The following is a 14,572-nucleotide window of genomic DNA, read 5'->3' on the forward strand; positions in this document are numbered from 1 at the left end:
ACCCCACCTGGTTTGCTACGCCTACTGAGGACAGGTCTTCAGAGGGGGAGGCAAGGGCAGCAGCAGGGCAGGTTGCAATTGGCAGTGCGGTGGCCAGGGGTAGAGGCAGGGCCAGACCGAATAATCCACCAACTGTTTCCCAAAGCGCCCCCTCGCGCCATGCCACCCTGCAGAGGCCGAGGTGCTCAAAGGTCTGGCAGTTTTTCACTGAGAGTGCAGACGACCGACGAACAGTGGTGTGCAACCTTTGTCGCGCCAAGATCAGCCGGGGAGCCACCACCACCAGCATGCGCAGACATATGATGGCCAAGCACCCCCACAAGGTGGGACGAAGGCCGTTCACCGCCTCCGGTTTGCACCGCTGCCTCTCCCCCTGTGCCCCAACCTGCCACTGAGATCCAACCCCGCTCTGAGGACACAGGCACTACCGTCTCCTGGCCTGCACCCACACCCTCACCTCCGCTGTCCTCGGCCCCATCCATCAATGTCTCTCAGCGCAGCGTCCAGCCGTCGCTAGCGCAAGTGTTTGAGCGCAAGCGCAAGTACGCCGCCACGCACCCGCACGCTCAAGCGTTAAACGTGCACGTAACCAAATTTATCAGCCTGGAGATGCTGCCGTATAGGGTTGTGGAAACGGAGTCCTTCAAAAGTATGATGGCGGCGGCGGCCCCGCGATACTTAGTTCCCAGTCGCCACTATTTTTCCCGATGTGCCGTCCCAGCCCTGCACGACCACGTCTCCCGCAACATTGTACGCGCCCTCACCAACGCGGTTACTGCCAAGGTCCACTTAACAACGGACACGTGGACAAGCACAGGCGGGCAGGGCCACTATATCTCCCTGACGGCACATTGGGTGAATTTAGTGCAGGCTGGGACAGAGTCAGAGCCTGGGACCGCTCACGTCCTACCCACCCCCAGAATTGCGGGCCCCAGCTCGGTGCTGGTATCTGCGGCGGTGTATGCTTCCTCCACTAAAGCACCCTCCTCCTCCTCCTCCGCAACCTCTGTCTCGCAATCAAGATGTGTCAGCAGCAGCAGCACGTCGCCAGCAGTCGGTGTCGCGCGGCGTGGCAGCACAGCGGTGGGCAAGCGTCAGCAGGCCGTGCTGAAACTACTCAGCTTAGGAGATAAGAGGCACACGGCCCACGTACTGCTGCGGGGTCTAACAGAGCAGACTGACCGTTGGCTTGCGCCGCTGAGCCTCCAACCGTGCATGGTCGTGTGTGACAATGGGCGTAACCTGGTGGCGGCTCTGCAGCTCGGCAGCCTCATGCACGTGCCATGCCTGGCCCACATCTTTAATTTGGTGGTTCAGCGATTTCTGAAAAGCTACCCACGCTTGTCAGACCTGCTCGTAAAGGTGCGCCGGCTCTGCGCACATTCCTGCAAGTCCCACACGGACGCTGCCACCCTGCGCACCCTGCAACATCAGTTTAATCTGCCAGTGCACCGACTGCTGTGCGACGTGCCCACACGGTGGAACTCTACGCTCCACATGTTGGCCAGGCTCTATGAGCAGCGTAGAGCTATAGTGGAATACCAACTCCAACATGGGCGGCGCAGTGGGAGTCAGCCTCCTCAATTCTTTTCAGAAGAGTGGGCCTGGTTGGCAGACATCTGCCAGGTCCTTGGAAAGTTTGAGGAGTCTACCCAGGTGGTGAGCGGCGATGCTGCAATCATTAGCGTCACCATTCCTCTGCTATGCCTCTTGAGAAGTTCCCTGCAAAGCATAAAGGCAGATGCTTTGCGCTCGGAAATGGAGGCGGGGGAAGACAGTATGTCGCTGGATAGTCAGAGCACCCTCCTGTCTATATCTCAGCGCGTTGAGGAGGAGGAGCATGAGGAGGATGAGGAGGAGGGGGAAGAGACAGCTTGGCCCACTGCTGACGGTACCCATGCTGCTTGCCTGTCATCCTTTCAGCGTGTATGGCCTGAGGAGGAGGAGGAGGATCCTGAAAGTGATCTTCCTAGTGAAGACAGCCATGTGTTGCGTACAGGTACCCTGGCACACATGGCGGACTTCATGTTAGGATGCCTTTCTCGTGACCCTCGCGTTGCACGCATTCTGGCCACTACGGATTACTGGGTGTACACACTGCTCGACCCACGGTATAAGGAGAACCTTTCCACTCTCATTCCCGAAGAGGAAAGGGGTTCGAGAGTGTTGCTATACCACAGGACCCTGGCGGACAAGCTGATGGTAAAATTCCCATCCGACAGCGCTAGTGGCAGAAGGCGCAGTTCCGAGGGCCAGGTAGCAGGGGAGGCGCGGAGATCGAGCAGCATGTACAGCAGAGGCAGTGCAACACTCTTTAAGGCCCTGGACAGCTTTATGGCTCCCCACCAAGACTGTGTCACCGCTCCCCAGTCAAGGCTGAGTCGGCGGGAGCACTGTAAAAGGATGGTGAGGGAGTACGTAGCAGATCGCACGACCGTCCTCCGTGACGCCTCTGCCACCTACAACTATTGGGTGTCGAAGCTGGACACGTGGCCTGAACTCGCGCTGTATGCCCTGGAGGTGCTTGCTTGTCCTGCGGCTAGCGTCTTGTCAGAGAGGGTGTTTAGTGCGGCTGGGGGAATCATCACAGATAAGCGTACCCGCCTGTCAACCGACAGTGCCGACAGGCTAACACTCATCAAGATGAACAAAGCCTGGATGTCCCCAGACTTCTCTTCTCCACCAGCGGACAGCAGCGATACCTAAGCAATAGGTAGGCTGCACCCGCGGATGGAAGCATCGTTCTGTATCCCCATCAAAAACGGGGACCTTTTCGCTTCATCAATCTGTGTATAATATTCATCCTCCTCCTCCTGCTCCTCCTCCTGAAACCTCACATAATCACGCCAAACGGGCAATTTTTCTTAGGGCCACAAGGCTCACTCATATTATTTTTCGAAACAATTTTTATACGTTTCAATGCTCTTAAAAGCATTGAAACTTTAACTTGAACCAATTTTTCGTTAAACTGGGCTGCCTCCAGGCCTAGTTACCACTTAAGCCACATTAACCAAAGCGATTAATGGGTTTCACCTGCCATCTTGGCTGGGCATGGCCAATTTTTTCTGAGGTACATTAGTACTGTTGGTACACCAATTTTTTTGGGCCCTCACCTACAGTGTAATAATAGTAATTTCTATGTTCTTCGCCTACACTCATGGTACAGAAAGGTGTGTGGGGTTGGCCTACACTTTAGCTACATAAATGTAACTGGGGCCTTGTCTATACTGCAGCTACTGAAATGTGAAAGAGACTGTTATCTCCCTAAACTGCTGCAATGGGAATGTTACTGGGGCCTGTCTTGAGTGCTACTATTACTGAAATGGAACTAAGACTGCGCTCCCCCTATACTGCTGCTAGTGATATGTTAGTGGGGCCTGTCCCTAATGCTACCGCTGAAATGTTAATAATTCTGGGCTCTGCCTATACCGCTGCTAATGGTATGTCACTGGGGTGTGGAAACAGAGGCTTCACAAAGACATGATGGCGGCGAGGCCATTTCCCACCAACGCTGTTACTGTTAAGGTGCATATAACCACGGACACGTGTAGAGGACACATAGTGCCTCCAAAACATCCCCCTCCTCCTCCAACAATGAAAACATTCTTGGCAAATACCTTTGCATTGGTCCATCTGGTGGCAGTCCACGAATTTCACCATTAACGACACAAGAAGAGAGCACCACCACCATCCCCCCGCCCCGGACCACTTAATCCTGGCCACATTCCGAAAACCAACTACATAAAACCGCGCTACCAGGTCCGCAGTCACCACCACATTACCACCAACGAGGTTACTGTTAAGGTACATATTACCAGTCTGACTGGGGCATGCAGTGTGGGCCGAAGCCCACCTGTATTGTATCTGACGTTAGCTCTGCTGAGTAGGGCACTGCAATGGGATATATTTATGTACCGCCGGTGGGTTCCAGGGAGCCACCCATGCTGTGGGTCCACACGGAGTTGTAACTGCATCTGTCCACTTGTAAAGAACCCCAGTCTGACTGGGGCATGCAGTGTGGGCCGAAGCCCACCTGCATTAACCACGACATTACCTCAGCTGTGATGGGCAATGCAATGAGATATTTTTATGTACCACCGGTGGGTTCCAGGGAGCCACCCATGCTGTAGGTGCACACGGAGTTTAACCTACATCTGTCCACTTGTAAAGAACCCCAGTCAGACTGGGGCATGCAGTGTGGGCCGAAGCCCACCTGTATTAAGCACGACATTACCTCAGCTGTGATGGGCAATGCAATGGGATATTTTTATGTACCGCCGGTGGGTTCCAGGGAGCCACCCATGCTGTAGGTGCACACGGAGTTTAACCTACATCTGTCCACTTGTAAAGAACCCCAGTCAGACTGGGGCATGCAGTGTGGGCCGAAGCCCACCTGTATTAAGCACGACATTACCTCAGCTGTGATGGGCAATGCAATGGGATATTTTTATGTACCGCCGGTGGCTTCCTGGCACCCACCCATGCTGTGGGTCCACAGGGAGTTGTTACTACATCTGTCCACTTGTAAAGAACCCTAGTCTGACTGGGGCATGCAGTGTGGGCCGAAGCCCACCTGCATTAACCACGACATTACCTCAGCTGTGGTGGGCAATGCAATGGGATATTTTTATGTACCACCGGTGGGTTCCAGGGAGCCACCCATGCTGTAGGTGCACACGGAGTTTAACCTACATCTGTCCACTTGTAAAGAACCCCAGTCAGACTGGGGCATGCAGTGTGGGCCGAAGACCACCTGTATTAAGCACGACATTACCTCAGCTGTGATGGGCACTGCAATGGGATACATTTATGTACAGCGGGTGGGTTCCAGGGAGCCACCCATGCTGTGGGTGCACACGGAATTCCCATTGCGGAGTTGTACCTGCCTGTGACTATTTATAAAAAACCGCGGTCTGACTGGGGCATGCAGACACCTTGACAGAATGAATAGTGTGTGGCACATAGGTTCCCCATTGCTATGCCCACGTGTGCAGCTCCAGATGGAGGTGGCACAGGATTGGATTTCTCATTGCTTCTGTACAGCATTGTGGACTATCGCCCCGCCCCTTTTATGGGGGGGGGGGGTCGCTGCCTAGCCATGCCAACCCTCTGCAGTGTGTGCCTGCTTTTCCTCTGGCAGACGCACGTATAAATAGACATGAGAGTGGCGTGGCATGAGGGCAGCTGAAGGCTGGGCAGGGACAATTTGGTGTACGCTGTGGACACTGTCGTGCGGGGGGGGGGGGGGGGTTGGGCAGCATGTAACCCAGGAGAAGTAGCAGTGGAGTGTCATGCAGGCAGTGATTGTGCTTTGTTGGAGGTAGTGTGGTGCTTAGCTAAGGTATGCCATGCTAATGAGGGCTTTTCAGAAGTAAAAGTTGTTGGGAGGGGGGGGGGGCACTCTTGCCGGTATTGTGGCTTAATAGTGGGACCTGTGAGCTTGAGATGCAGCCCAACATGTAGCCCCTCGCCTGCCCTATCCGTTGCTGTGTCGTTCCCATCACTTTCTTGAATTGCCCAGATTTTCACACATGAAAACCTTAGCGAGCATCGGCGAAATACAAAAATGCTCGGGTCGCCCATTGACTTCAATGGGGTTCGTTACTCGAAACGAACCCTCGAGCATCGCGAAAAGTTCGTCTCGAGTAACGAGCACCCGAGCATTTTGGTGCTCGCTCATCTCTAGTCACTACACCTAAGAAGCCTCTGAGCCTTTTTAGGGTCTCAGGGAGCCAGGCCATTCATTTAATCACTCAACAATTCTAATCATTTGTATATCTACTTGAGATAGAACTGCATGCCGAGTTTTGCAGCAAAACGACAACTTCTTCTAGGGGAACGATTTTTTTGACAAAGAGTGTATTAGCCAGATCTGATAAAAGAAGGTGTACACTATTGAGACAACGCACTGATTTTAATGTCAAAGTATAGTGCCTCATTGCTTCTCTAGTGGCACTGCAGGAGAATTGAACATCTGCTGCTAGATTCTGCACACTGTACAGATGATCATTGGGAGTCCCAGCCTTTAAAATGAAAAGTGGTTTTAATGAGTGTATTCATTGGCAGCTGTAAGGTGGTTTCTTTGAGTGGTAATTTTTGCTGAAACAAAACATCTGCAACATAAACTGTCTTATCATCTCCTTTTCTCTCCTGAAAATTGTGGTGTGTTTATAGACACTCATGAATCATAAAGGAGTTGACTGAAGAATGATGGTAAAATGTTAACCTGAAGGCCCATTTATATGGAGCGATGATCACTCAAAAGCAATTGTTTGAGTGATAATCGTTGCGTCTAAATGCACGCCTATCGTGCACTGCTGGTTGATCATTATATTCAAGCCAGCCTAAAAATCATTGTGCGGTCTTATCAGTACTGCACGTTGAGTTCTCCACGGGTAGTGCTGATAGCATTGTTTCAGCTATTTAACCTGTTGGAGAACAAAGGAGCTGAATGAAGATAAGAGCCCTTTGGCTATTAACTGCATTCAGCTAAAGGCTTCATTTGCACGCTAATAGGCTATTAAGCAGTTGAGTAGCCACCTAATAGTTTATGCAAAATGATTGTTCAAAGCTGTCACTCAAACTGTCGTTTTAGCGATTTTTAAGCGATCATCGCTCCATGTAATTGGGCCTTTAGTGAAACAGTACATTTCCTTCTGAACATAGTAATCAACTTTAGAGCTGTTTTCATTCCTGACATCCCAAGGAAAATCATAACTCTAGTGGCAGGAGCTGACAGAAAAGCCAGTTGTACTGTCAACAAGAAGTGTCCATGGGAGATATCTCGGGTATTGGAGAAAGCCATGTCCTTCAAGTAATGCAGACAGATGTTTTACCATGTTTTGATGCTAGGAGTATTCTGCAGTTGTGTAGATAAAGAAGAATATTCATTTCTACGTTTACTATCATTCTCCATTCAATACCAGCTTTGTCTAATAACATTAATGTATATTTATTTATTTTGGAATTTTCATATTGCAGCCATCCACATTATCGCACATTTTATTAATATAGAACGCTACCATATGAGTCAGTCAGTAGAGGCCGGGGAACTATGTAATATACTAGCAAACATCGGCAACCAATCAAATGAAAACTACTTAAATCCAATAAGAAGCTACAATAAGGTAAGTTCACTTTGCCTAACTCAAGTTGCCTAACTTGAGTACTATAACATAAAGTATAAGCAGAAAGATAATTTTTGGTATTGAAAAAGCACCCCCGGAAAACCTCATACAATGTGATATACCTAGTGTAGAGCCTGCACTGCACAACATAAGGATTTAAATGAGAGATGGTATAATGCCTCTACAATGCCACCTATTAGAAGATAGCATCTCTATAGGTCATTGTCCAGCCTTGCAACATGACTAAGGATATAAGTTCAGCTAGAATCCTTCAGAGGTTTTTGCTCCTCATCAGTGCAGAATAGGGTTCTGGTTGGCTGGCTGAGAGTCTTGGTGGGTCAGGAGGGGTACTGGTTCTCATTGTGGAGAGCACCAGGTGGGTGTGAGGAAACTTATAAGCCATGCAATGTTACTGAGAGAAATTTTGTTGCTTGTTTCGCACTGATGAGGGACAAGAACTGACTGAATGTACATGGGTGTCTTCTCCCTATGGAGAAAACTCTAGTTTGGCTTATATTCTTAAATATGCTGCATAGTCAGTTTAAGGGTAGCTTCACACGAGCGTGTTTTTGTGCGTACATAGGTGTGTACATATGTGCGCACCCCTGTACGTGCAAAAACACGTGTGTATGAAGGTCCGTACATTGCCTTCAAGGGAGCCTTGGCAATGGTCTGCCGGCACCCCTGAATTCATCCCCGTAAGGAAGAAGAATTCCCTGCTGCACCTGCCACATCTGTGACAGATGCAGCAAAGGAATTCTTCATCCCTGCAGGGAATAAAGAATTCCCTACCACAGCTGTCACAGATGACAGCTGCGGTAGGGGATCCAGCTGCCAGTATCCTGTAATTGTTTTTCAGGGAAGGGCTTTAAATATAAGCCCTTCCATGAAAAACAAGGAAAAATGGTGTTGAAAATAAAAAAAAACATACTCCCCTTCCTTCAGCTGCCGGGGCTCAGCCGCGTCCTCTCTGCACTGTCCCCGGCCCTGTAATGCAGTTCTTTCAGCAGGCGGGGGATTTAAAATACCTGCCTACTGAAAGAGCTGCTTCTGATTGGCTGAGGAGCTCAGCCAATCACAGTTAGCTCTCGCTGAATGAACCATTTTTGTTGGCAGCAGGGAATTTTTTTTTCCTCGCGGGGATAAATGAAACATTTGCTGCAAAGGCATTATATCTTCAAGTTGCATACCAAATTTCATAGAAGAGCATTGCATGGCCCTTAAAGGCCCTTTTACATGAGACGATTATTGTTGGTAGTTGTACATGATCCCACAGGGTTTTGAATGATAATCGTACCGTGTAAAAGCATGCAGAAACTGAACGACTGGATGAGAATCTACATATATATACATAATCTGGTGCAAGCACCGAGTCATGACTAACTCCTAGGGTCACGTCACATCATGACATTTCCTTGGCAGACTGTTTGTATGGGGTGGTTTGCCTTCCCCAGTCATCTTTTACCCCCCAGCAAGCTGGGTACTCATTTTACCGACCTGGGAATCGTGGAAGGTTGAGTCAACCTTGAGCTGGCTACCTGATATGTAAATATATATATATACTGTAGACATTAAGGGTTTAATACCAGGCAAATAGCAAGATTTTGTTCATCTTTAGTTTATTCAGATGACAAAAAAATGTTAACATAAGCAACTGGCACTCCAGAAAAACAGAAGAATTTAAATGTTCTTTTTAAATCCACAGCAGCAGCTTGTAGCAGGGAGAGGTGACACCTCATCTTCCTGAGAAGACAGATTTCCTTTTCAGTATTTATTACTGCATCTGTCTGAGGCTTCCAAACACACACACCTCCTCTCTCGCCCTAGCCTGTCTCCTTTAAAAATCTACCAGGTGCCTGAGCCCCACCTGGTTTCCTGGCTCATGTGTAAAACATGTAGTGGAGTTGGGACGAGCCAGGCCTACATTACAGAATTGAGCAACCTCCCAGACACATACCTGACTTATCTTTTCACCCTGCTACAATATTTCTCTCTCTCTCTAACATATATATTAGCCTGTAGTGTCGGAGACCTTTTTTTTGTCTGAATGGAAGGCACATTTCAGGTTTTATGTAATCGAGTATGCTGATTTCAAAAATCAAGACGAAAAAAATTCTCCAAAAACCGGAACACCCCCCTAAATGACCGGAAAAATTCACTGCCATGTTTCGATTAAAAAAAGACTTCAACTATCCTTCTCCTAAACAGTATATAAGTAAATTGAGTAGGCTAATGAGTATATGACTGTTGTAAAGATTGTAATTTTTTTTTGTACTCTACATACAGAAATATAAATAATAGAGATGAGCGAACGTACTCGGTAAGGGCGATTTCGCAATTGAGCACCACGATTTTCGAGTACTTCACTACTCGTAACGAGTACCACGCGATGTTCGGGTTACTTTCACTTTCATCTCTGAGACGTTAGCGCGCTTTTCTGGCCAATTGAAAGACAGGGAAGGCATTACAACTTCCCCCTGCGACGTTCAAGCCCTATACCACCCCCCTGCAGTGAGTGGCTGGCGAGATCAGGTGTCACCCGAGTATAAAAATCGGCCCCTCCCGCGGCTCGCCACAGATGCGTTCTGACATAGAGGAGGGAAAGTGGTATCTTGTTGGAGCTGCTATAGGGAGAGTGTTAGGAGTATTTTAGGCTTCAAGAACCCCAACGGTCCTTCTTAGGGCCACATCTAACCGTGTGCAGTACTGTGGAGGCTGCTTTTTGCAGTGTTGCACTTTTTTTTTTTTTGGTATATCGGCCGTGCAGAGCATTGCGCCCTGCAGTAATACTCCAGGGCCAGAAGCGCTTAGGCAGGGACAGAAGACATATTGATTGAACATAGGCAGTGGGCCTTTGCAAAAAAATTTTGGGAAAAAAATCTATTTGGGCTGCCTGTGACTGTCCTCAGTGTTCTGGGTCTGTGTTGGGTGTAGTAGTTCTCCAAATTCATACGCAGCCAGCTAAGTGTTACAGCAGGCTTGCGCAAAATTATTTCCTGGCTCTGTCTGGGCTGTGAAATCACCGCTGTATTGCAGTTCACAGTGCAACACTCTGCAGTTCTTTGTCATACTCCAGGGCCAGAATCGCTTAGGCAGGGACAGAAGACATATTGATTGAATATAGGCAGTGGGCCTTTGCAAAAAAATTTGGGGAAAAAAATCTATTTGGGCTGCCTGTGACTGTCCTCAGTGTTCTGGGTCTGTGCTGGGTGTAGTAGTTCTCCAAATTCATACGCAGCCAGCTAAGTGTTACAGCAGGCTTGCGCAAAATTATTTCCTGGCTCTGTCTGGGCTGTGAAATCACCGCTGTATTGCAGTTCACAGTGCAACACACTGCAGTTCTTTGACATACTCCAGGGCCAGAAGCGCTTAGGCAGGGACAGAAGACATATTGATTGAATATAGGCAGTGGGCCTTTGCAAAAAAATTTGGGGAAAAAAATCTATTTGGGCTGCCTGTGACTGTCCTCAGTGTTCTGGGTCTGTGCTGGGTGTAGTATTTCTCCAAATTCATACGCAGCCAGCTAAGTGTTACAGCAGGCTTGCGCAAAATTATTTCCTGGCGTTCCGTAAGCGAAGTCAGCCTCCAACCACAGGCCAATAAGCGGCACATTTAATTACAGCGTACTGTATCTGCATTACTGGTAATACAGCATGCTGAGGGGTAGGGGGAGGCCTAGAGGACGTGGACACGGCCGAGGACGCGGAGGCCCAAGTCAGGGTATGGGCACAGGCCGAGCCAGTGCGGTGGCCCGGGGTAGAGGCAGGGCCAGACCGAATAATCCACCAACTGTTTCCCAAAGCGCCCCCTCGCGCCATGCCACCCTGCAGAGGTCAAGGTGCTCTACGGTGTGGCAGTTTTTCACAGAGACGCCTGACGACCGACGAACAGTGGTGTGCAACCTTTGTCGCGCCAAGATCAGCTTGGGAGGCACCACCACCAGCATGCGCAGGCATATGATGGCCAAGCACCCCACAAGGTGGGACGAAGGCCGTTCACCGCCTCCGGTTTGCACCACTGCCTCTCCCCCTGTGCCCCAACCTGCCACTGAGATCCAACCCCCCTCTAAAGACACAGGCACTACCGTCTCCTGGCCTGCACCCACACCCTCACCTCCGCTGTCCTCGGCCGCATCCAGCAATGTCTCTCAGCGCAGCGTCCAGTTGTCGCTAGCGCCACTGTTTGAGCGCGAGCGCAAGTACGCCGCCACGCACCCGCACATTGCCAAATTGATCAGCCTGGAGATGCTGCCGTATAGGCTTGTGGAAACGGAGGCTTTCAAAAGCATGATGGCGGCGGCGGCCCCGCGCTACTCGGTTCCCAGTCGCCACTACTTTTCCCGATGTGCCGTCCCAGGCCTGCACGACCACGTCTCCCGCAACATTGTACGCGCCCTCACCAACGCGGTTACTGCCAAGGTCCACTTAACAACAGACACGTAGACAAGCACAGGCGGGCAGGGCCACTATATCTCCCTGATGGCACATTGGGTGAATTTAGTGGAGGCTGGGACAGGGTCAGAGCCTGGGACCGCTCACGTCCTACCCGTCCCCCGAATTGCGTGCCACAGCTCGGTGGTGGTATCTGCGGCGGTGTATGCTTTCTCCTCCTCCTCCTACGCAACCTCTGTCTCGCAATCAAGATGTGTCAGCAGCAGCACGTCGCCAGCAGTCGGTGTCGCGCGGCGTGGCAGCACAGCGGTGGGCAAGCGTCAGCAGGCCGTGCTGAAACTACTCAGCTTAGGAGAGAAGAGTCAGACGGTCCACTAACTGCTGCAGGGTCTGACAGAGCAGACCGACCGCTGGCTTGCGCCGCTGAGCCTCCAACCGAGCATGGTCGTATGTGACAACGGCCGTAACCTGGTGGCGGCTCTGCAGCTCGGCAGCCTCACGCACGTGCCATGCCTGGCCCATGTCTTTAATTTGGTGGTTCAGCGCTTTCTGAAAAGCTACCCACACTTGTCATACCTGCTCGGAAAGGTGCGCCGGGTCAGCGCACATTTCCGCAACTCCAAGACGGACGCTGCCGCCCTGCGGACCCTGCAACATCGGTTTCATCTGCCAGTGCACCGACTGCTGTGCGACGTGCCCACACAGTGGAACTCTACGCTCCACATGTTGGCCAGGCTCTATGAGCAGCATAGAGCTATAGTGGAATACCAACTCCAACATGGGCGGCGTAGTGGGAGTCAGCCTCCTCAATTCTTTACAGAAGAGTGGGCCTGGTTGGCAGCCATCTGCCAGGTCCTTGGAAACTTTGAGGAGTGTACCCAGATGCTGAGCGGGGATGCTGCAATCATTAGCGTCACCATTCCTCTGCTATGCCTCTTGAGAAGTTCCCTGCAAAGCATAAAGGCAGACGCTTTGCACTTGGAAACGGAGGCGGGGGAAGACAGTATGTCGCTGGATAGTCAGAGCACCCTCATGTCTATATCTCAGCGCGTTGAGGAGGAGGAGGAGGGGGAGGAGCATGAGGAGGAGGGGGAAGAGACAGCTTGGCCCACTGCTGAGGGGACAGATGCTGCTTGCCTGTCATCCTTTCAGCGTGTATGGCCAGAGGAGGAGGAGGAGGAGGAGGAGGAGGAGGAGGAGGTGGAGGAGCATGAGGAGGAGGAGGAGGAGGAGGATCCTGAAAGTGATCTTCCGAGTGAGGACAGGCATGTGTTGCGTACAGGTACCCTGGCACACATGGCTGACTTCATGTTAGGATGCCTTTCTCGTGACCCTCGCGTTACACGCATTCTGGCCACTACGGATTACTGGGTGTACACACTGCTCGACCCACGGTATAAGGAGAACCTTTCCACTCTCATTCCCGAAGAGGGAAGGGGTTCGAGAATGATGCTATACCACAGGGCGCTGGTGGACAAACTGAAGGTAAACTTCCCATCCGACAGCGCTAGTGGCCGAAGGCGCATTTCCGCGGCCCAGGTAGCAGGGGAGGCGCAGAGATCAGGTAGCAGGGGAGGCGCAGAGATCAGGCAGCATGTACAGCGCAGGCAGGAGACCATTATCCAAGGCCTTTGCCAGCTTTCTGGCTCCCCAGCAAGACTGTATCACCGGTCCCCTGTCAAGGCTGAGTTGGCGGGAGCACTGCAAAAGGATGGTGAGGGAGTACGTAGCCGATCGCACGACCGTCCTCGGTGACGCCTCTGCCCCCTACAACTACTGGGTGTCAAAGCTGGACACGTGGCCTGAACTCGCGCTGTATGCCCTGGAGGTGCTTGCTTGTCCTGCTGCTAGCGTCTTGTCAGAGAGTGTGTTTAGTGTGGCTGGGGGAATCATCACAGATAAGCGTACCCACCTGTCAACCGACAGTGCCGACAGGCTTACACTCATCAAGATGAACAAAGCCTGGATTTCCCCAGACTTCTCTTCTCCACCAGTGGACAGCAGCGATACCTAAACAATACGTAGGCTGCACCCACGGATGGAAGCATCGTTCTCTATCACCATCCAAAACGGGGACCTTTTTGCTTCCTCAATCTGTGTATAATATTCCTCCTCCTCCACTTGCTCGTCCTCCTGAAACCTCACATAATCACGCCGAACGGGCAATTTTTCTTAGGCCCACAAGGCTCAGTCATATAATTTTTCTAAACAATTTTTATACGTTTCAATGCTCATTAAAGCGTTGAAACTTTCACCTCAACCAATTTTTATTTTTACTGGGCTGCCTCCAGGCCTAGTTACCAATTAAGCCACATTAAACAAAGCGATTAATGGGTTTCACCTGCCCTCTTGGTTGGGCATGGGCAATTTTTCTCAGGTACATTAGTACTGTTGGTACACCAATTTTTGGGGGCCCTCGCCTACAGTGTAATCAAATTAATTTTTAGCCCACCTGCATTACAGCTGACGTTACATCAGCTGTGTTGGGCACTGCAATGGGATATATTTATGTACCGCCGGTGGGTTCCAGGGAGCCATCCATGCTGTGGGTCCACAGGGAGTTGTAACTGCATGTGTCCACTTCTAAAGAACCCCAGTCTGACTGGGGCATGCAGTGTGGGCCGAAGCCCACCTGCATTAAACATGACATTACCTCAGCTGTGATGGGCAATGCAATGGGATATATTTATGTACCGCCGGTGGCTTCCTGGCACCCACCCATGCTGTCAGTCCACAGGGACTTCACAATAGGGAGTTGTACCTGCCTGTGTCTATGAATTAAAAACCCCGGTCTGACTGGGGCATGCAGTGTGGGCCGAAGCCCACCTGCATTTAATCTGACGTTAGCTCAGCTGTGATGGGCACTGCAATGGGATACATTTATGTACAGCCGGTGGGTTCCAGGGAGCCACCCATGCTGTGGGTGCACACGGAATTCCCATTGCGGAGTTGTACCTGCCTGTGACTATTTATAAAAAACCGCGGTCTGACTGGGGCATGCAGACACCTTGACAGAATGAATAGTGTGTGGCACATAGGTTCCCCATTGCTATG

General features: G+C 50.8%; 1 protein-coding gene across 1 annotated transcript in view; it reads left to right on the forward strand.

Annotated features, from left to right (window-relative positions):
* The window catches only part of NOX3 (NADPH oxidase 3), a 170,506-nt gene that overhangs the window by 57,155 nt on the left and 98,779 nt on the right, over window positions 1-14,572 (forward strand). Inside the window, exon 9 of the mRNA XM_066594876.1 lies at window positions 6,982-7,127. Within this exon, the coding sequence (XP_066450973.1) occupies window positions 6,982-7,127 (146 nt within the window). The remainder of the gene's footprint in view (window positions 1-6,981; window positions 7,128-14,572) is intronic.

The sequence above is a fragment of the Eleutherodactylus coqui genome, chromosome 3 (assembly GCF_035609145.1).
Source record: "Eleutherodactylus coqui strain aEleCoq1 chromosome 3, aEleCoq1.hap1, whole genome shotgun sequence".
In the NCBI taxonomy this organism is placed as follows: Eukaryota; Metazoa; Chordata; class Amphibia; order Anura; family Eleutherodactylidae; genus Eleutherodactylus; species Eleutherodactylus coqui.